Below are 22,475 nucleotides of genomic sequence, written 5' to 3'. Positions count from 1 at the left end.
AGGTCCTGGATGGCAGGCAGCTTTGCCCCAGTGATGTACTGGGCCGTACGCACTACCCTCTGTAGTGCCTTGCGGTCGGAGGCCGAGCAATTGCCGTATCAGGCAGTGATGCAACCGGTCAGGATGCTCTCGATGTTGCAGCTGTAAAACCTTTTGAGGATCTCAGGACCCATGCCAAATCTTTTTAGTTTCCTGGGGGGGAATAGGTTTTGTCATGCCCGCTTCACGACTGTCTTGGTGTGTTTGGACCATTCTAGTTTGTTGTTGATGTGGACACCAAGGAACTTGAAGCTCTCAACCTGCTCCACAACAGCCCCGTCGATGAGAATGGGGGCATGCTCGGTGCTCCTTTTCCTGTAGTCCACAATCATCTCCTTAGTCTTGGTTACGTTGATGGATAGGTTGTTATTCTGGCACCACCCGGCCAGGTCTCTGACCTTCTTCCTATAGGCTGTCTCATCGTTGTCTGTGATCAGGCACTGTTGTGTCGTCTGCAAACTTAATGATGGTGTTCGAGCAAGCATCCACCTGCAAGCATTCCCTGTTTGGTTAGCTAGAACACGTCATCAAATATTCTTAAAGATAGCCCAGCAGCACCGATTCACTTTATTCTAGTAATTTAGCTACCCTTGATTAGTGTGGGTACTGGGATAGAACAAAACCCTGCACGCCCTGTGGTTTTCAAGGCCAGGGTTGGTTGAAGAAGACTGTTAACGTTATTAACCACTACTACTTGAAGAATACTGTTAACAACAATTGCTTTTTGTATTTTGTCTTTGTGTATAGTGTTCACTTAGTGAAGAGGAGATGAGAGATGGAGATTTGCAAGATGAAGATTGGCAAGGAGAAGAACCACCCATGCTTAAAACTGCTATGGATGCCTTGAGAAGGGATAACACAGACGAGGACTCTGATATAGATTTTTGATGTGGACGCATTAGAAAAACAAGCTCAACAGAAGAATGCTTCTGTGCTCAGAAGGGAAATGCTCAGCAGGGAGAGAGTCAAACCACTGGGTCCTCCATCAGAGGTTGATGACCAGTTCTTCAAGCTCTCAGAGATGGAGTCCTTTCTGGACGATATGGACAGAAGGGAGGGGAGTAGACTACTTCCAGGACTTGCCCTCTGCAGATGAAGATGATGGCGTAGACCTCTTCAGTGAAGATGTTTCTTCCAAAAAAAACAAAAAAACAAGCACAGTATGTATCATATAGTTTTTCTCTCTGCCAGACCTAACTACTATTCAGCTACTTGTGTTTGGTGGTGTTTCTGGTCATTATTGTAGACAAACACACTGAATTCCTATTGATGTACTATGTTCTTTCTGTAGCTGAAAAGTTCCAGGAATCTGAAGTACAAAGACTTCTTTGATGCTGTGGATGATGATCCTGTACAAACAGCTGACCAAACAGATGCAGAGGATGAGGACAACAGTATGGATGGACTGCAAGAAGATGATGATGATGAAGAAGAAAATTAGTAAGTGGCTGATGCAGGAATCATGTGAATGTCATGGTTGGAATTGCATTAATAGGGAATATAGGGCAGGGATATTTATTTTGTACTTAAGATAAGTTGTTTGTTCCTTTGCTGTTTTAGGGACTTCGTTGAGGATGACGGGTGACCTTTAACCTACCTGCAGAAAGTGATGACAGTGAGGGAGAAGACATGGCGGACATCTTTGGTGGAAAGTCTCAAAATGCAACAAAGCCTGAATCCAAATTATCCTTTGAGAAACGACAAGACAAGGCAAGCTTTTCCTCGAGGGCTGTTTTAGAATATGTAAATTAGGTTGGGTGTCATTTCATTTACTATTTTTTTCATCTGCCGTATATATAACTTTATGTAGCAGACTAATGAAATTGTAAATTCTTACCTTACACAGATGGCTGAAAAGATCCAGGATTTGGAAAAGGCTGCCATAGGAGAAAAGCCATGGAAACTAACAGGAGATGTGTCTGCTCAGACTCGTCCAGAGAACAGCCTTCTTGAGGTGGATGTGGCATTTGACTCGGCCTCCAGGATGGGTACGTACCACATGCTTGTCAGTCTGTTCAGTTTAAGCTGTCAGTCCCATTGGAGAAGGTTTAGTATTTTACTTACTGCAAGTTTGTGTGTCGGAGAGGGTGCTTGTTCAACATTTGCTCTGTTTTCTCTCAGCCCCTGCTGTAACAGAGGAAACCACTTTGCAGCTGGAAGACATCATCAAGCAGAGGATTAAAGACCAGGTCAGTGTCTAGACGGGTCGGTTGTTTAGCAACAAAAACGACGCATGCTCAACTATGGGGCAAAACAGACTGGGTTGGCTTAGATGTAAACTATATTTAGTCGCCAAAGTTTATTGAAAACATACATTTTCACAATGAGAATTGTCTTTCAAGTACATCGTTATAGTTGTTGGTTAGCTAGCTAGTGAATTTGAGCCATTTTAGCTTAGACATCAGTCAAAACACCTCAAAACAAGACATAGTATCGAGAACAAGATGAAACTAGCTGAAAAGAGTCACCTATGATTCCCCACATGGCAGCTTCTTGTCATTGTTGATAACTACTGTATCTGGCCATTCAGAATCACAACAACACACAAATGGTCTGCACCATTTAATCGCGTGCATTGTTTTCGTGACGTTGTCAGCTAACCCGTCTCTAGAGACAACTCAATCCTGACAACAAACTGAACAACTATTTTCAGTTGAATCCAGCTGAATATGTCATCATCGTTTCATTGTGAGTAAATGGGTCGAACAAGTATAGGTCTATTTCGTTCCGATGTAACCACATTGGGACATTTCAAAGGCAATTTTATTTTCTGACTTGTATTTTTTTCCAAGGTATGGGATCATGTGGTGCGCAAGGAGAAGCCTACGGAAGAGGTATTTGAGTACAAGAAGAGGCTGACTGGACCATGAGAAGAGCAAGCTGAGCCTTGCAGAGGTTTATGAGCAAGAGTACCTCAAGCAGAATCAGGTAGTTATTCCATTATATTTTAGTGTGAACATACTTGGCTTTTCTCTATATTGCAATTCATATATTTTTTGTTTGTTGAATGAATTATTTACATTATTTATATCTATTTCCCTTGTATTTCAGCAGAAGACAGAGGACGAAGAAAACCCAGCCCATGTAGAAATTCAAAAGCTTGTGGATTCTCTATTCCTTAAACTTGACGCTCTCTCTAACTTCCACTTCACACACAAACTGGTGAGTTTTCCTGTCAATGTTTCCATGTGCCCTGGATACTGCAAAGCTGCAGCTGGCTCAAAACAAAGCAGCACGCCTTACCCTTAACTGCACACACAGAACTAACATCAGCACTATGATAGTCTTTCATGGTTAACGGTTGAGGAGAAATGGACTACTTCTCTTCTAGTCTTTTTAAGAAACAGTTGTGTGTTGACAATGCCTAACCTTTTGTATAATCTATTTGCATACACTTCAAACAGACATGCATGACACTCCACTATGGGTTTCTTCATGGTACCCAAACCAAAAACAGATTTATAGTGTCACTCAGTTATGTATAGAGCTATGTCATTGTGGAACGCTCTGCCACCAGAGGTTACACAGGCAAAGTTTAGCTTTAAAACATCATCTTGTATCACAGCACTGCTCCTCTTTCTAAAGATCTAATTGAACTGTACCGTATATATGAATAGTGTATAAGTAGTATTTTTGTTGTCTCTGTGTCTTTCCTATATGTAACTTTTTAAAAAAAGAAGTAATGTCTTATGTTCTTGTCTATTACTGTTCTGTACTTTGTCATGTATTTGTACGTTTTATGTGGACCCCAGGAAGAGTAGCTGCTGCATGTAAAGTAGCTAATGGGGATTCTAATAAATTAAACACTGTAGCATTTGCATGACAACCATAATTTATGCTTGTCTTTTAAATATGGTATATTTAAGCAATAAGGCGCGAGGGGGTGTGGTATATTGCCAATATACCATGGCTAAGGGCTGTTACGCACGACGCAACGTGGAGTGCCTAGAAAATACATGTTTTTTCATACCTGTGGTATACAGTGCTATACTAGAGCTTTCAGACAATCAGGGTTTGAACAACCCAGTTTATATAATGAAGGATTTTGTACAAATGGAAACGCTTTTTACACCATATTGATATGTTTGACCTTTTCTTTGTGTCCTGCAGCCTGTTCCTGAAGTGAAAGTTGTCTCCAATTTGCCTTCTATTGCTATGGAGGAAGTTGTGCGAGTAATGCCACTCTATTGGCTCCAGAGGAAGTCAAGGTTAGTCATGCATCCCTTTCCAATATGTTTCATGTTATGAGAAATCATATTCTAGTAGAGTACACTGACGCGTACAAAAGCATTCAAGTGTTGAAGTCAACCAATGTACTTCTGTGTTGTCTACCATATTAGCCTTTTAGTAGATTCTTCTGAGGACAGGGTAACACTATTTCCTTTCTGATCTTAGGAGAAGAACAAGGCTGGTTGACTCTGAAAAGACCTCCACAGACAAGAAACGAGAGAGACGCAAGAAGAAGAAGGCGAAGAGCATCAAGATGAAGGAGAAGAGACGGAAACTGAAGGACAGAACTGGAGAGAATAAGAAACAATCAAAGGCAGAGGTGGCAGAAAACCTCAAACTCACAAAGGGAGTCAAAGCAACATTATTAAAGGTCAGTGTTTTCTTGTTCTCTTCATGTCTCATTTTTATATTTAGTTAACCTTGTCTTTCAAATGCAAGCACCTCCATTATATTTCTTTGTGATCAATATAGACTATAGGCCATTGTGTTCTCCACACATTTTCATTTGTATTTATTACAATAGCTAGGATTCAGCTGTCTGTCACAGTTGCAAATAGTTTCTTAAAAATATATATTTTTAAATTTGTTCTCTGTTCAAGGATGAGGGGAAGGATAAAGCTCTCAGCTCCTCCTCCGCCTTCTTCTCCCAACTACAAGACCAAGTGAAGAGCCAGATCAAAGGAGCCAAGGACCCAGGCTCCAAGAATAAGAAACACAGAAGTCTTAGCCAGCAAACTCAAGTTGTAGCATTTATTATGATGCATGTGTTATGATAATTCATATTTCTTGGTACAGATTTTTTTAAACAGGAAGCTGCAATTTGTTAAACAGTGGTCGATAGTTTGTAATTTGCAATAATAATAAAAAAACAAAGCTTGTCATGCTGTAATTTATTCAAACTTTTTGTGACCAATTAGATTCACACTTTTAATATGTTCAGCTAATCGATCTGTGGGCAGCAGGTAAAACATCTGCTGATGTGCACATGGGCAAGGCACTTAACCATAATTTGCTCCAGGGTTGCGATACGATTATGGCTGACCCTGTAAAACGGGTGCCAAACTCATTCCATGGAGGACCTAGTGTTTTTCGTTTCAATCAAGACCTAGACAACCAGGTGAGGGGAGTTCCTTACTAATCCATGAGCGAAAACCCGCAGATACTTGGCCTTCCATGGAATGAGTAGACATGCTGTAAAACCACATTTTGTTGCACCTATCCAGTGTATGTGACAAAAACATGTATAATTATTTAGCTAAATAGTTGGTTCAATGAATGAATATTGTTCAAGGTTCACACTACCACTTGCAGCTTCATTTTAATTTGAGTGAGTATTTAAAAGGGCTTTTCTGATCTAAAAATGTTGATCTGTGGGGTGTAGTTTTGAAACTCAGCCTTGCTGCCCTGTGCAGTTTGACCAGCTATATTGTGGTCGTCTTCCTCAAAGCATATCTGGCTATGTAGCAAGCGTACTGTACATTTATGGCATTGGGTCTAATTTCTTTGAAATCTAGTTTATGGCTCTCAAATCCACTATCGCCTTCTAGTGGTGTAAACAGCAGGTGTGACACGCCCACGTTTAGCACATTTCCCGTGACGTCACTGTCTTTCGGCGTTTATTGAAGGAGGAAGAGTCGCATTCTCGGAAGTCAAGCAACTCGACAAGTTGCTGTTAACCTAGCTAACGTCCCTAACAGGTAATGTCAAAAAAAATTGTGTTCATTAGATATGAAATGTAAAGTATAATATATACGATGCCTTTTATTGTTTGGTCGTTTTTTAAGGTAACTACTGTCGCTAGCTGGATACGTTTTATTCGAACAGCACTGCTTTGTTTATCAGACGTTAGCTAGCATAGCTAACGTTAGTAAACTATATTTCTTCATCCTTGTTGTGCAAACTAGCTAGTTAGTTCACTATTTCCTTTACTATGTGATCCATCAACATGGATTTAGTTAATTAAAATGGTTATACTTTCTGAATTTCTGATAGAGGCGATGTAAGCTAGTTAGACGGTTATTGGTTTCAGGGGTAGATACTGTTAGCTTTTTAGCTAGTTAAGTTAGCTACATAGCTCAATGTCTGTCAGTTTTAAATGTCCGCTCCAGTCCTACCTGCCTGTGTAGTTACTGGTGTGGCCATCAACCCGCTCACATGATGGTGATGACTCACTAGTGTCGAAACCTCTCCTTATTCCCTCATCTCCTTCATCTTCACGTTCTCTGAACAAAGGATAGGTGAAAACAATATGGTGGGTGATGACAGTATGTCAGTGTGGCAAAGAAATTGTCAGACTTGCCAGTATGTATTGGCTCCTCTTTTCAATACCAACTTATTTTGTTTCCTTAGCTGGCCATCATGCTTGGGGGAGGATTCAAAGCAGAAAGACTCCGGGTCAACCTCCGACTGGTGATCAATCGCCTGAAGCTCTTGGAGAAAAAGAAAAGTGAGCCAGGCAACAACAGTACCAGTCAAAAGTTTGGACACACTTACTCATTCCAGGGGTTTTCTTTATTGTTACTATTTTCTACATTGTAGAATAATAGTGAAGACATCAAAACTATGAAATAACACACATGAATTCATGTAACCAAAAAAAGTGTTAAACAAATCCAAATATATTTGAGATTCTTCAAAGTAGCCACCCTTTGCCTTGATGACAGCTTTGCATTCTTGGCATTCTCTCAACCAGCTTCATGAGGTAGTCACCTGGAATGCATTTCAATTAAGAGGTGTGCCTTGTTGAAAGTTAATTTGTGGAATTTATTTCCTCAATGCATTTGAGCCAATTAGTTGTGTTGTGACAAGGTAGGGGGTAGCCCCATCTTCTTCTACAGAAGATAGCCCTATTTGGTAAAAGACCAAGTCCGTATTATAACAAGAACATCTCAACATCAACTGTTCAGCGGAGACTGTGTGAATCAAGCCTTCATGGTCAAATTGCTGCAAAGAACCACTACTAAATGACACCAATGATAAGAGACTTGCTTAGGCCAAGAAACACTAGCAATGGACATTAGACCAGTGGAAATTGGTCTGATGGGTCCAAATTTTAGATTTTTGGTTCCAACCACAGTGTCTTTGTGAGATGCAGAGTAGGTGAGGTGATGATCTCCTCGTGTGGTTCCCACCGTGAAGCATGGAGGAGGTGTGGGGGTGCTTTGCTGGTGACACTCTCAGTGCTTTATTTAGATTTCAAGGCACACTTAACCACCATAGCTACCACAGCCTTCTGCAGCGATGTGTGGTTCCCACCAGATGACCTGACCTCCACAATCACCCGACCTCAACCCAATTGAGATGGTTTAGGATGAGTTGGACCGCAGAGTGAAAGAAAAGCAGCCAACAAGTGCTCAGTGTATGTGGGAACTCCATCAAGACTGTTGGAAAAGCATTCCAGGTGAAGGTGGTAGAGAATGCCCAGAGTGTGCAAAGCTGTCAAGGCAAAGGGTGGCTACTTTGAATAATCTAAAATATATCTTGATTTTTGTTTTGGTTACCACATGATTCCATGTGTTATTTCATAGTTTTCATGTCTTCATTCTACAATGTAGAAAATAGTAAACATAAAGAAACCCTTGAATGAGTGTGTCCAAACCTTGGACTGGTACTGTACATACACACACAAACACTGTGCAAGCTGTAGTCTCTGTTATTTAACATTTTTGTGTCTCTTGATTGTCTGTAAAATAAATGCTTACAGAATGGATCTTCTGTCTCTTTGTAGCTGAGCTAGCTCAGAAAGCACGGAAGGAGATTGCAGACTACCTGTCAACAGGAAAGGATGAGCGAGCACGGATCCGTGTGGAACACATCATCAGAGAGGACTACTTGGTAGAGGCCATGGAGATCCTAGAACTGTACTGTGACCTGCTGCTGGCTCGCTTTGGCCTCATCCAGTCCATGAAGTAAATGAGCCTGCCTAGAGGACTCAGGAAAGATTCTCCTTTTCCAATTGTTTATTTCCTTGCATCATGTCTCCTTGCTGCCTCCTCAAAACACATTGGATGAGGTTAGAGAGGGGAGGAGCCTTGGGACTTCTCTTCCAACGCATTTTGAGACGGAGACGAGAGAGGATGCAAGGAATCGAGTAAAGACAATTGAAAGAAGAGCCAAAATTTCTCCTGGTCAAGGAAAAACCCCTTTCCTTATTATGGGTGTTTTGAGTTTATCCTTCAGGGCTCGACATTAACGCTTGTCTGGGACAGGTAAACAATTAGTTGGACAAGAAGAATATAGATTTACTGTAAATTGTCTGGAAGGACAAGCTAAAAAAATGCAATCCTAAAATTGCACCGATCACAGTTTTGCGGTCACGAGATGATCAAAGCTCAGAGCCTATTTGTTGATATTCCTTGCTAGTTAGTGAGTTATTTGCCCACTGACGGTACATTTTTGATTAGCGAACAGATCATACGGCCATGATTATCCTGGAAAAGTAATGTGTACATCCCCTGCATTTATGCCAGTGTGATTGGGCCTGAGGAGAGAGATTGTCGCAGCTAGACTATGGCCTATAAAATAATGATACACTAACAGACGGATTAGTTAGCCAATTCAAAACATAACCAGCCAAGCTACATGATATCTTGGTAGTTAAGTATTTAGCTAATAGCATGTATTGATGTCCTTCAAAAATGTTGTCCAGCACTCCTGAATAAATGACCGTCGCGCAGTTGATGAATGGGTGCGTTAACCTACTCCTGTTATATATATATATATATATATATATATAAAACATTTAATTAAAAAGCATCTCAAACACAACACTATTCAACACCGGGCATGTCATTTTGACAGTGTTAAAAATATTCTTAGAATAGCTAGGGCTGGGATGAAACCAGTATCGCAATATTTCTTCCATGAGAACCCAAAGCAGTCCCAACTCTTTGGTCCTTTAAAAACCGTCTGTATGTAAAATATTGTGTGCTATAGCTTGTAAAATACAGAAATATGACTCTGGATGAAAAATGTTAGTTTTTTTCCAACATGGAGCGGATTTAGGTAAACAGCCCTGTGTTTTGTTTCCTTGCCCCGATAATGACGAGTATCGCCCCGGTCCTAAGAGTAGCCTAATTTTGAAATTACTCCTATCCTGTCAATAGATCTCCACGAAAACCTTCATATTTCAGCCTTACATGGTTATAGATAAACATGTCTTCAAGAGTTACCTTGCTTTGAAGTAGCCTACTTAAGCCATTTGATCCCTTAATCATTTAATAGTATTTGGTTGTAATTGTAAAGTTAAAAAATGATTTATGTTATTTAAGGATTGCCAACTATCCTCCAGGAGAGCCTTAAAGGGCGGCAGGTAGGTAGCCTAGAGCTTTGAGCTAGTAACAACTTGTTGATTGGAATGCCCGAGCCGACGAGGTAAAAATATCTGTCATTGTGCCTTTTGAGCAAGTTACTTAATACTAATTTGCTACAGGGGGCGCCGTACTACTATGGCTCACCCAGTAAAACGACACATTTCACATTTCACTGCACCTATCTGGTGACACAACATTTGTATTTTTTTAAGGGGCTGTGTTCTATTTTGAGACAGTCTGAATATGCAAAGAAGTCAATGGGCAGAGGGTGGCTTACATTTTTCTGATTCTCTGTATGGTAATGATAATTGTTTTGTAAAGTGGTTCCTTGCATCATACAACCCCATGTTAAGTCACCCTTTTGGCCCATGATGTTACAGACCATTTTTAATTTGAGCCTTCAGACAAGTAAAACATCTGTCAAGCCCTTAACACCTATTTGTCTGTTTCTTGACAGGGAGCTCGACCCTGGCCTGCAGGAAGCTGTGTCCACTCTCATCTGGGCAGCCCCACGTCTACAGTCTGAGGTCAACGAGCTCAAAATTGTGAGTAGTATGCATTGTGCGTTAACATGTCTAGCATGTCTAGTCTCTTGGATTAGTCTTATTATACTGCCTAATTTAAACACTTCCATCCTGCCCCTTACCCAATACACATGTAACTATTGAACTATAAATTGTGCCTTCCTGTATTATACTTATGTTACAATATATTATTCTATTCAACTGCCATTTACTTTATGTTCGTATTTTTATGTTTTATTGTTTCATTGTCGAAGAAACCTGCAAGTAAGCATTATGTTGTGGACCATGTATACCATGCATATCCTCTACATAGGACTAATAAAACTTAACTAGTCCTCAGTAAAATAAAAAAAGAAATGTGTGCATTTTGTACACTTTTTGCTGTGTTGTGATCCTTGATACTGTGCTTTGTCCATACAGGTGTCTGATCAGCTGTGTGCCAAATACAGCAAGGAGTATGGCAAGCTCTGTAGGACAAACCAAATCGGGACAGTCAATGATAGGGTATGCATTTTTAGATGGTCTGCTTCAAGATACAGTACCAGTCAAAGTTTGGACACACCTACTCATTCAAGGGTTTTTCTTTTTACTATTTTCTACATTGTAGATTAATAGTGGAGACATCAAAACGATGAAATAACACATATGGAATCATGTAGTAACCAATAAAGTGTTAAACATATCCAAATATATTTTAGATTCTTCAAAGTAGCCACCCTTTGCCTTGATGACAGATTTACACACTCTTTGTGGTATACAGAAGATAGCCCAATTTGGTAAAATACCAAGTCCATATTATGGCAAGAACAGCTCAAATAAGCAAAGAGAAATGACAGTCCGTTACTTTAAGACAGGGTCAATATGGAACATTTCAAGAACTTTGTACGTTTCTTCAGGTGCAGTTGCCATCAAGCGCTATTATGAAACTGGCTCTCATAAGGACCGCCACGGGAAAGGAAGACCCAGAGTTACCTCTGCTGCAGAGGATAAGTTCATTAGTTACCAGCCCAATAAATGCTTGACAGAGTTCAAGTAACAAACACATCTCAACAGCCACTGTTCAGAGGAGATCGTATGAATCAGGCCTTCATGGTCGAATTGCTGCAAAGAAATCACTAAAGGACACCGATAATAAGAGACTTACTTGAGACAATAAACACAAGAAATGGACATTAGACCAGTGGAAATCTGTCCTTTTAGTCTGATGTCCAAATTTGAGATTTTTGGTCCAAACACTGTGTCTTTGTGAGACGCAGAGTAGGTGAACTGATGATCTCCTCGTGTGGTTCCCACCGTGAAGCATGGAGGAGGAGGTGTGGGGGTGCTTTGCTGGTCACACTGTCAGTGCTTTATTTACAATTCAAGGCGCACTTAACCACCATAGCTACCACAGCATTCTGCAGCGATACACCATCCCATCTGGTTTGCGCTTAGTGGGACTATTTTTGTTTTTCGACAGGACAATGACCCAACATACCTCCAGGCTGTGTAAGGGCTATTTGACCAAGAAGGAGAGGGATGGAGTACTGCGTCAGATGACTTGGCCTCCACAATCACCCGACCTCAACCTAATTGAGATGGTTTGGGATGAGTTGGACTCTAGAGTAAAGGAAAAGCAGCCAACAAGTGCTCAGCATATGTGGGAATCCTTCAAGACTGTTGGAAAATCATTCTTCATGAAGCTGGTTGAGAGAATGCCAAGAATGTGCAAATCTGTCATCAAGGCAAAGGGTGGCTACATTGAAGAATCTCGTATTATATATATTTTGATTTGTTTAACACTTTTTTTGGTTACATGAATCTATATGTGTTATTTCATAGTTGATGTCTTCACTATTCTACAATGTAGAAAAAAGTTTAAAAAAATAAAGAAACCCTTGAATGAGTAGGTGTATCCAAACTTTTGATTGGTACTGTAGATATGTGTTTGTTTCTGCCTGAAACATTTCCCTGTCTCTACTTTACCCCATAGCTCATGCACAAACTGAGTGTAGAGGCTCCTCCTAAGATCCTGGTGGAGCGCTACCTCATTGAGATTGCCAAGAATTACAACGTGCCCTACGAGTCAGACGCCATGGTCAGAGTGAGTATCTGATGATGAAACCTGTCTGCCTCCCGCCATTCACCTGTGTGCCTGTCTCCCTGTGCCCACCCCCTGACTGACTCTACTATTTATATACTACCAAGTCTGGAACCAACAGGACCCTGAACAGCTTCTAGCCCCAAGCCATAAGACTACTAAATAGTTAACTAAATCCCTGCCCGGACTATCTGCATTGACCCTTTTTGCACTCTTGACTCATCACTCATTACCTGTCCTGTTGCCTAGTAACTTTATTCCTAGTTATATGTACATATATCTACCTCAATTACATTGGCCCAGTACTGGTAATCCGTGTATATAGCCATGTTATCAGTACTCATTGTGTATGCATTATTACTTTGATTACGTGTTATTATTTTTCCGTTTTCTTTCTCTCTGCATTGTTGGGAAAGGCCCATAAGTAAGCATTTCACTGTTAAAGCCAATTTATGCTTCATCTGAAAATGTGGTCAGAGGCTTCGTATGGAGGGTGTGACGCTCATTGCGGAGCCCCCTCAAATTTTGTAACAATGCAAAGGGCTCTGTTTAGCACCGCATTGACATGATTGGTTGACGGTATGTGAGGGAGGGAGGTCCTGTATAAATGCAAACTCACTACCTTGACAACTGCTCTGCTGCGCGCGAGAAAGTATGAATGCACCGACTTCTGCAGAGGCCATATCACCATAAACGCTGCACGGCCAATGCAGACGTTGGATTGATTATGCAGTCCTTTTAGTCTACACCTGTTTACGATGCATGTGACCAATTACATTTTATTTGTACCCACCCACGCAGCCGGAGGTGTGTAAAGGCGAAGAGGCTGACCTCATAGACGTGGACTCTGACTTCAGGAAGCGTGGTGGTGGCGGCGGCGGCGGCTTCACCGCTGGAGCTATGCCTATGCCCATGGGCCCCCCATCAGCGTTCAGCTACCCAACACACAAAGGAGCAGTAAGAATTTTTTTTTTCTCCCAAAAGTGGTGCCACTGACCGCTATTGTTCATGCAGCATGGGAAAAAAGTGCATTACGTATGTGCTTTTCTGTCGCGTGTGCGATGTCAGAGAAGAAAACAGTGTTAGTTGTTTGAAGTAACTTCGTTGTCGTAATATCTCAAACAGACATGGCTGTTTCACCATTAAGTATTCCAGCTGTAATAAATATAGAGATGTTGATTTATAAATGTGTTTTTATTTACATTCGGTTTTTTTTTCTTTAGATTCCCGGCCCCATAGGGTTCAACGGCCCCTCTGTTGGCACATATGATGCCTTTAACAACTTCCAGCCTCCAATGAGAGGAGGACACCCCCCTGAGCTGCCCAGCTGCCCCCCTACCTACGAGTCTGTAAGTGTCAGAGCCCCCTGCCCCTTCTGCTTCTCCAGACAGATGGACAGCCGGCCAGTTCACCTTTCAGGGAAGAGGAGTTCATTATAGTTTGCTTGTGCCATCGCTTGTCTCTGCAGCACAGTGCTATGATACAGGGACATGATAGAATGTGGAAACGGTCATAGCTGGTATTAACTGCTAATCACTAACCTTGTGCTGAACTGCATACGAATGTCTTTTGAATGCTCTGAGTGATTTATAATATGCTGAAACAGATCTACTTGCTGTCAAACTAGTATGTTACTGGATGTGGCAGGGAAGCCATGTTCCTCATAGTGAAGTGAATGCAATTTGAGGTTAATTATATTATTAGCTCTTGCTTTTTGCTCATTCTTACCCCAGCGGTGTTGACTTTTTCAGCAATGCACTACTTCAATGATTATTCCCCCTCCAATCACATACTAACATACAAAACATTGTTTTTCTCATGTATCTATACAACTTTAACAGTTCAACATGCAGGCAGGGTAGAGCGATCATGTGTGTGTATTTTTCAGATTGATGAGCTGTCTATTAAACCTTCTGATCGATCCCAGGTGTCTGGTAAGTTGTTTTCAATGAATATTTCCTTTCCTACATGTCAATCTCTTCAGCGATAGTATTGCTTTCTTTTTGCATAACGGTTGCATTGGGGTGTATTTGTAATGTCAATCTAAACATATGTTCTTTCCACAGGCCCCGGGCCTTCATCCCAGATCTACGATAACAACGCCCTCCCTGAGCTGCCCTCAGTTCCCGACACGCTTCCCACTTCCTCCTTTGGAGTTGGACGAAACACTGCGAGCTCTGATGACATCGACTTTGATGACCTGTCACGGCGCTTTGAGGATCTGAAGAAGAAGACCTAATCCTCCAGTATCCCATCATGCTGTGTTGTCAGTCACCGCAGTTACAGGAAATGTTTAAATATTTGGATTGGCACCCTTTGCAGTGAAACTCTCCTCACTGTGTAGTTTTACTGATGTAAACATGAACTGTACCTCATTCAAACACACGTGTCTGTCTGGCATACTGAAGGTGAAGGCCCTTTAGAGGGCTATTTGACAGTACATTTTGCAGTACACTTTATTATCGACTACGTCCAATCAACTGGACCATATAGGTGTCATCTTTATATGAGCACTTTGGATATAAAATGGCCTTCCTGATAGTAACTAGTACTCTATGTAACCTCTCAATCTTTCTCGTTGTTATGGTTGTCCCCTATCCCCTTGACTCACAGTATGAGACAATATTTGGTTAATAATCAAATAGTCTTAACTAGTAGGGTCTCTCGTCCAGAGACTGGATTGAGTAATCCAGAATGTCAATAGTGTGTCGTTGGTGGGTTTCATGAACCTGTTTTTTTACCTGCCACTGAATCGCCTACTAGAACAACCTGTTTTCTGGCACACCCATTATGTCGAAATATTCAGGCCTAGGACATTTTCAAGACCGGGTGCTACGGCCTGTCGGGTTTTACCCTCGTTACTCTCTGGGTCTGGACCTTTGGGGACATCTGAAACCGGTTCTTTGACATATCTGTTACCTTACATGGGGTGAAGGGATTTAATTAGACTTGATTGATAAAGTGGGGTATTGAGATATGAAATACACAATGCTATTTACAGGAAGGATTGTTTTAATTGTACAGCAAACAAATGTTGGTAGGAGGTTGAAGGCAAGAGTTGGAAAATATTTTTATTTTGTACATTTGTTCTAATAAAATTCACTTGATGTTTTAAAGATGATTTAGTTTAACCCTATACATGCACTTTCCATGTTTGTGTAAAATAACCCATGCAGTGTATTGGTGACTGGAATGCATGATTTCACTGGTGACAGAAATTACTCTATGACAAACCACTTGACCATGTAAGTTTGATGTAAATACGTTCCTCAAATGTAATGGGTTCTTCTTCCTCTTTGTGTAATAGAGGTTTATAGTGTGATTCAGTATGTTATCTATGTATGTGCGTCACACTGCATTTACCATCATCCAAGACCTTCCCATTCTGTAAGTATATTCAGACTATGTACACGTAACATGCTGTGGTGGAAAAATGACCCAATTGTCATACTTGAATAAAAGTAAAGATGCCTTAATAGAAAATGACTCAAGTGAAAGTCACCCAGTAAAATACTACTTGATTAAAAGTCAAAGTATTTGGTTTTAAAATACTTAAGTATTGAAAGTATAAATAATTAGAAATTCCTTATTTTAAGCAACCAGAAAACACAATTCTTGTGTTTTTAAATTTTGCGGATAGCCAGGGACACACTCCCAACACAGACATAATACACAAACTAAGCATTTGTGTTTAGTAAGCCCACCAGATCAGAGGCGATAGAGATGACCAGGGATGTTATTTTGATAGTGTGAATTGGACCAATTTTCTGTCCTGTTAAGCATTCAAAATGTAACGAGTACTTTTGGGTGTCGGGGAAAATGTACAATATTTTTTGGGGGGGAAAGTAGTGAAGTAAAAGTTGTCAAAATTATAAATAGTAAAGTACAGATACTCCAGAAAATGACTTAAGTAGTACTGTAAAGTATTTTTACCTAAGTACTTTACACCACTTGTAACATGCCTATTTCTTAATTTATATAATCTTTGTTAAAATTAGTTTTAAGTTTTTTTATTTTATGAACATTGAATCTTGGTGATGGAAGTAGTTTTGATAAAGGAGAGAAACGGGGCTGGATTTGCTGTTCCAGTCTTATAGCTTGTTTTCACTCATTTACTATGGATGGAAGTTAGGACTGTCTACTCCACCATCCTAAAATAAGACTTTAACACTACCGTACAGTGACCCGCTCACTGCTTTGACTGCTCATCCTCTTAGGTGTAATATAGGATTGTTTGAAGAGTGTTTGATACTAACTTTGATTAGCAAGTGTACTGTATATCTTGTCACAAAACAGATATTAGCCTATGTTTCTTATGTCTAATAAAGGACATATTTCTAATTGAAGTTCTGGGGTGGCTAATTTTCTTAGATGTAATTGTTTCTGTGTCATATCTTTTCAAGTGAATAAGTGCTACTGTAATCAAGGAAGTCGGTTGGTAGTGCAGTGTAGCTACTAGTGCTGCCACTAGAGAGGGTAGATTACCAGTGTTAGTTGTTTGCAGTAACTTTGTTGTTGTAATATCGCCAACAGACAGGGCTGTTTCACCATTAAGGATTCCGGCTTTAAGACTGAAATATAGAGATGTTGATATGAATGTGATGTTTTTATACATATTCGTTTTTTTCTTTAGATGCCCGGCCTCATAGGGTTCAACTGTTGGCACATATGATGCCTTTAACAACTTCCAGCCTCCAATGAGAGGAGGACACCCCCCTGAGCTGCCCAGCTGCCCCCTGCCTACGAGTCTGTAAGTGTCAGAGCCCCCTGCCCCTTCTGCTTCTCCAGACAGATGGACAGCCGGCCAGTTCACCTTTCAGGGAAGAGGAGTTCATTATAGTTTGCTTGTGCCATCGCTTGTCTCTGCAGCACAGTGCTATGATACAGGGACGTGATAGAATGTGGAAACGGTCATAGCTGGTATTAACTGCTAATCACTAACCTTGTGCTGAACTGCACACGAATGTCTTTTGAATGCTCTGAGTGATTTATAATATGCTGAAACAGATCTACTTGCTGTCAAACTAGTATGTTACTGGATGTGGCAGGGAAGCCATGTTCTTCATAGTGAAGTGAATGCAATTTGAGGTTAATTATATTATTAGCTCTTGCTTTTTGCTCATTCTTACCCCAGCGGTGTTGACTTTCTCAGCAATGCACTACTTCAATGATTATTCCTCCTCCAATCACATACTAACATACAAAACATTGTTTTTCTCATGTATCTATACAACTTTAACAGTTCAACATGCAGGCAGGGTAGAGCGATCATGATGTGTGTGTATTTTTCAGATTGATGAGCTGTCTATTAAACCTTCTGATCGATCCCAGGTGTCTGGTAAGTTGTTTTCAATGAATATTTCCTTTCCTACACGTCAATCTCTTCAGCGATAGTATTGCTTTCTTTTTGCGTAACGGTTGCATTGGGGTGTATTTGTAATGTCAATCTAAACATATGTTCTTTCCACAGGCCCCGGGCCTTCATCCCAGATCTACGATAACAACGCCCTCCCTGAGCTGCCCTCAGTTCCCGACACGCTTCCCACTTCCTCCTTTGGAGTTGGACGAAACACTGCGAGCTCTGATGACATCGACTTTGATGACCTGTCACGGCGCTTTGAGGATCTGAAGAAGAAGACCTAATCCTCCAGTATCCCATCATGCTGTGTTGTCAGTCACCGCAGTTACAGGAAATGTTTAAATATTTGGATTGGCACCCTTTGCAGTGAAACTCTCCTCACTGTGTAGTTTTACTGATGTTAACATGAACTGTACCTCATTTAAACACACGTGTCTGTCTGGCATACTGAAGGTGAAGGCCCTTTAGAGGGCTATTTGACAGTACATTTTGCAGTACACTTTATTATCGACTACGTCCAATCAACTGGACCATATAGGTGTCATCTTTATATGAGCACTTTGGATATGAAATGGCCTTCCTGATAGTAACTAGTACTCTATGTAACCTCTCAATCTTTCTCGTTGTTATGGTTGTCCCCTATCCCCTTGACTCACAGTATGAGACAATATTTGGTTAATAATCAAATAGTCTTAACTAGTAGGGTCTCTCGTCCAGAGACTGGATTGAGTAATCCAGAATGTCAATAGTGTGTCGTTGGTGGGTTTCATGAACCTGTTTTTTTACCTGCCACTGAATCGCCTACTAGAACAACCTGTTTTCTGGCACACCCATTATGTCGAAATATTCAGGCCTAGGACATTTTCAAGACCGGGTGCTACGGCCTGTCGGGTTTTACCCTCGTTACTCTCTGGGTCTGGACCTTTGGGGACATCTGAAACCGGTTCTTTGACATATCTGTTACCTTACATGGGGTGAAGGGATTTAATTAGACTTGATTGATAAAGTGGGGTATTGCGATATGAAATACACAATGCTATTTACAGGAAGGATTGTTTTAATTGTACAGCAAACGAATGTTGGTAGGAGGTTGAAGGCAAGAGTTGGAAAATATTTTTATTTTGTACATTTGTTCTAATAATATTCACTTGATGTTTTAAAGATGATTTAGTTTAACCCTATACATGCACTTTCCATGTTTGTGTAAAATAACCCATGCAGTGTATTGGTGACTGGAATGCATGATTTCACTGGTGACAGAAATTATACTCTATGACAAACCACTTGACCATGTAAGTTTGATGTAAATACGTTCCTCAAATGTAATGGGTTCTTCTTCCTCTTTGTGTAATAGAGGTTTATAGTGTGATTCAGTATGTTATCTATGTATGTGCGTCACACTGCATTTACCATCATCCAAGACCTTCCCATTCTGTAAGTATATTCAGACTATGTACACGTAACATGCTGTGGTGGAAAAACGACCCAATTGTCATACTTGAATAAAAGTAAAGATGCCTTAATAGAAAATGACTCAAGTGAAAGTCACCCAGTAAAATACTACTTGATTAAAAGTCAAAGTATTTGGTTTTAAAATACTTAAGTATTGAAAGTATAAATAATTAAAAATTCCTTATTTTAAGCAACCAGAAAACACAATTCTTGTGTTTTTAAATTTTGCGGATAGCCAGGGACACACTCCCAACACAGACATAATACACAAACTAAGCATTTGTGTTTAGTAAGCCCACCAGATCAGAGGCGATAGAGATGACCAGGGATGTTATTTTGATAGTGTGAATTGGACCAATTTTCTGTCCTGTTAAGCATTCAAAATGTAACGAGTACTTTTGGGTGTCGGGGAAAATGTACAATATTTTTTTTGGGGGAAAGTAGTGAAGTAAAAGTTGTCAAAATTATAAATAGTAAAGTACAGATACTCCAGAAAATGACTTAAGTAGTACTGTAAAGTATTTTTACCTAAGTACTTTACACCACTTGTAACATGCCTATTTCTTAATTTATATAATCTTTGTTAAAATTAGTTTTAAGTTTTTTTATTTTATGAACATTGAATCTTGGTGATGGAAGTAGTTTTGATAAAGGAGAGAAACGGGGCTGGATTTGCTGTTCCAGTCTTATAGCTTGTTTTCACTCATTTACTATGGATGGAAGTTAGGACTGTCTACTCCACCATCCTAAAATAAGACTTTAACACTACCGTACAGTGACCCGCTCACTGCTTTGACTGCTCATCCTCTTAGGTGTAATATAGGATTGTTTGAAGAGTGTTTGATACTAACTTTGATTAGCAAGTGTACTGTATATCTTGTCACAAAACAGATATTAGCCTATGTTTCTTATGTCTAATAAAGGACATATTTCTAATTGAAGTTCTGGGGTGGCTAATTTTCTTAGATGTAATTGTTTCTGTGTCATATCTTTTCAAGTGAATAAGTGCTACTGTAATCAAGGAAGTCGGTTGGTAGTGCAGTGTAGCTACTAGTGCTGCCACTAGAGAGGGTAGATTACCAGTGTTAGTTGTTTGCAGTAACTTTGTTGTTGTAATATCGCCAACAGACATGGCTGTTTCACCATTAAGGATTCCGGCTTTAAGACTGAAATATAGAGATGTTGATATGAATGTGATGTTTTTATACATATTCGTTTTTTTCTTTAGATGCCCGGCCTCATAGGGTTCAACTGTTGGCACATATGATGCCTTTAACAACTTCCAGCCTCCAATGAGAGGAGGACACCCCCCTGAGCTGCCCAGCTGCCCCCTCCCTACGAGTCTGTAAGTGTCAGAGCCCCCTGCCCCTTCTGCTTCTCCAGACAGATGGACAGCCGGCCAGTTCACCTTTCAGGGAAGAGGAGTTCATTATAGTTTGCTTGTGCCATCGCTTGTCTCTGCAGCACAGTGCTATGATACAGGGACGTGATAGAATGTGGAAACGGTCATAGCTGGTATTAACTGCTAATCACTAACCTTGTGCTGAACTGCACACGAATGTCTTTTGAATGCTCTGAGTGATTTATAATATGCTGAAACAGATCTACTTGCTGTCAAACTAGTATGTTACTGGATGTGGCAGGGAAGCCATGTTCCTCATAGTGAAGTGAATGCAATTTGAGGTTAATTATATTATTAGCTCTTGCTTTTTGCTCATTCTTACCCCAGCGGTGTTGACTTTCTCAGCAATGCACTACTTCAATGATTATTCCTCCTCCAATCACATACTAACATACAAAACATTGTTTTTCTCATGTATCTATACAACTTTAACAGTTCAACATGCAGGCAGGGTAGAGCGATCATGATGTGTGTGTATTTTTCAGATTGATGAGCTGTCTATTAAACCTTCTGATCGATCCCAGGTGTCTGGTAAGTTGTTTTCAATGAATATTTCCTTTCCTACACGTCAATCTCTTCAGCGATAGTATTGCTTTCTTTTTGCGTAACGGTTGCATTGGGGTGTATTTGTAATGTCAATCTAAACATACAGTATGTTCTTTCCACAGGCCCCGGGCCTTCATCCCAGATCTACGATAACAACGCCCTCCCTGAGCTGCCCTCAGTTCCCGACACGCTTCCCACTTCCTCCTTTGGAGTTGGACGAAACACTGCGAGCTCTGATGACATCGACTTTGATGACCTGTCACGGTGCTTTGAGGATCTGAAGAAGAAGACCTAATCCTCCAGTATCCCATCATGCTGTGTTGTCAGTCACCGCAGTTACAGGAAATGTTTAAATATTTGGATTGGCACCCTTTGCAGTAAAACTCTCCTCACTGTGTAGTTTTACTGATGTAAACATGGACTGTACTTCATTCAAACACACGTGTCTGTTTGGCATACTGAAGGTGAAGGCCCTTTAGAGGGCTATTTGACAGTACATTTTGCAGTACACTTTATTATCGACTACGTCCAATCAACTGGACCATATAGGTGTCATCTATATATGAGCACTTTGGATATAAAATGGCCTTCCTGATAGTAACTAGTACTCTATGTAACCTCTCAATCTTTCTCGTTGTTATGGTTGTCCCCTATCCCCTTGACTCACAGTATGAGACAATATTTGGTTAATAATCAAATAGTCTTAACCAATAGTGTCTCTCGTCCAGAGACTGGATTGAGTAATCCAGAATGTCAATAGTGTGTCGTTGGTGGGTTTCAGGAAACTGTGTTTTACCTGCCACTGAATCGCACCTGTTTTCTGGCAAACCCATTGTGTTGAAATTTCCAGGCCTAGGACATTTTCAAGGTCGTAGCACCCTGTCTATGTCAGGTTGAAGCAGTGCTACTGTAATCAAAATGCAGTGTAGATACTAGTACTGTCACTAGAGGGTAGATTACTATATGAACAGTGAATGATATGGATGCCTCAATGGATGAGGCAGGTAAAGGGTTACACACAGGACACAGAAACGAGTCTCCTAAGCCTTGAGGGACCCATCTCCAAGAGAGCAGGATTTCATTCAATGACCTTGAAAATACTTTGAAACAAACAGAAAATAAAAATAAGTGTACTTCAACTAAGTTTGAAGTGGACCCTTCGTTTTAGGAACTTTCCCAAGGTTTGAGCTTGCAGAACATGACCCAGGATCCTGCAGAGGGAGGCTTGTTTGACACTTGTCTTGCGTAGATCTGTAGCGTTGCAATGGGGTGTTTTCCTGGAACTCAGGAGCTTGAGGCTTTTTTCAACGCTGTCACAACATTTTGTCTTGATGTGTTTTTCCAGTGGATGTAAAGGAGTTGGGGTGACTCGGTGAAGTGGACTGTCCCAACAGTACAAAGCTCTATGACAATATTACTTTGGATGATTTCTATGTGGAATGCCTACTCTCTGTGCCAGTTGCGTTAAAGTGGTTCAGAATAAGTCCCTCAGAGTCACAGAGGGCTGTTGAGGGGAGGACGGCTCATAATG

The 22,475-nt window shown here is 40.6% G+C and overlaps 1 protein-coding gene, 1 long non-coding RNA gene and 1 pseudogene across 4 annotated transcripts; all 3 read left to right on the top strand.

Annotated features, from left to right (window-relative positions):
- Nucleotides 1–450: 450 nt before the first annotated feature.
- Nucleotides 451–5,148, top strand: LOC110526941 (annotated as a pseudogene).
- A 672-nt stretch (nt 5,149–5,820) lies between these two features.
- LOC110526314 (IST1 factor associated with ESCRT-III) lies at nt 5,821–16,531 on the top strand. Of its 3 annotated transcripts, none has more exons than XM_036980660.1 (11): nt 5,879–5,966; nt 6,502–6,520; nt 6,619–6,715; nt 7,997–8,177; nt 10,039–10,126; nt 10,526–10,609; nt 12,078–12,188; nt 12,987–13,142; nt 13,409–13,534; nt 14,113–14,119; nt 14,252–16,531. In XM_036980660.1, the coding sequence occupies exons 2-11, from the start codon at nt 6,518–6,520 to the stop codon at nt 14,422–14,424; spliced, it is 1,026 nt and encodes a 341-aa protein (XP_036836555.1). In that variant the 5' UTR covers nt 5,879–5,966; nt 6,502–6,517; the 3' UTR covers nt 14,425–16,531. The 3 variants fall into 3 exon arrangements, with proteins under 3 accessions (XP_036836554.1, XP_036836555.1, XP_036836553.1); XM_036980658.1 differs by having other exon boundaries at nt 14,074–14,119; XM_036980659.1 differs by lacking the exon at nt 6,502–6,520 and having other exon boundaries at nt 5,821–5,966; nt 14,074–14,119.
- A 410-nt stretch (nt 16,532–16,941) lies between these two features.
- On the top strand, nt 16,942–21,668 carry LOC110526317. The gene is made up of 4 exons (XR_005052191.1): nt 16,942–17,523; nt 17,656–20,341; nt 20,884–20,929; nt 21,067–21,668. It is a non-coding gene; the product is annotated as an uncharacterized LOC110526317 (long non-coding RNA).
- The last annotated feature ends 807 nt before the right edge of the window (nt 21,669–22,475 follow it).

This window comes from Oncorhynchus mykiss, chromosome 6 (assembly GCF_013265735.2).
Source record: "Oncorhynchus mykiss isolate Arlee chromosome 6, USDA_OmykA_1.1, whole genome shotgun sequence".
NCBI classification, from domain to species: Eukaryota; Metazoa; Chordata; class Actinopteri; order Salmoniformes; family Salmonidae; genus Oncorhynchus; species Oncorhynchus mykiss.
The sequence above is the reverse complement of the archived record's forward strand: the minus strand, read 5'-3'. Positions and strand labels throughout refer to the sequence as shown.

Bases quoted from the DNA above. Each gene is read 5' to 3' on its own strand.
- LOC110526314 (XM_036980658.1), top strand. The intron at 8,178-10,038 runs GTAAATGAGCCT...GTTTCTTGACAG, and splicing joins GGCCTCATCCAGTCCATGAA to GGAGCTCGACCCTGGCCTGC. The intron at 13,535-14,073 runs GTAAGTGTCAGA...TGTATTTTTCAG, and splicing joins GCCCCCCTACCTACGAGTCT to ATTGATGAGCTGTCTATTAA.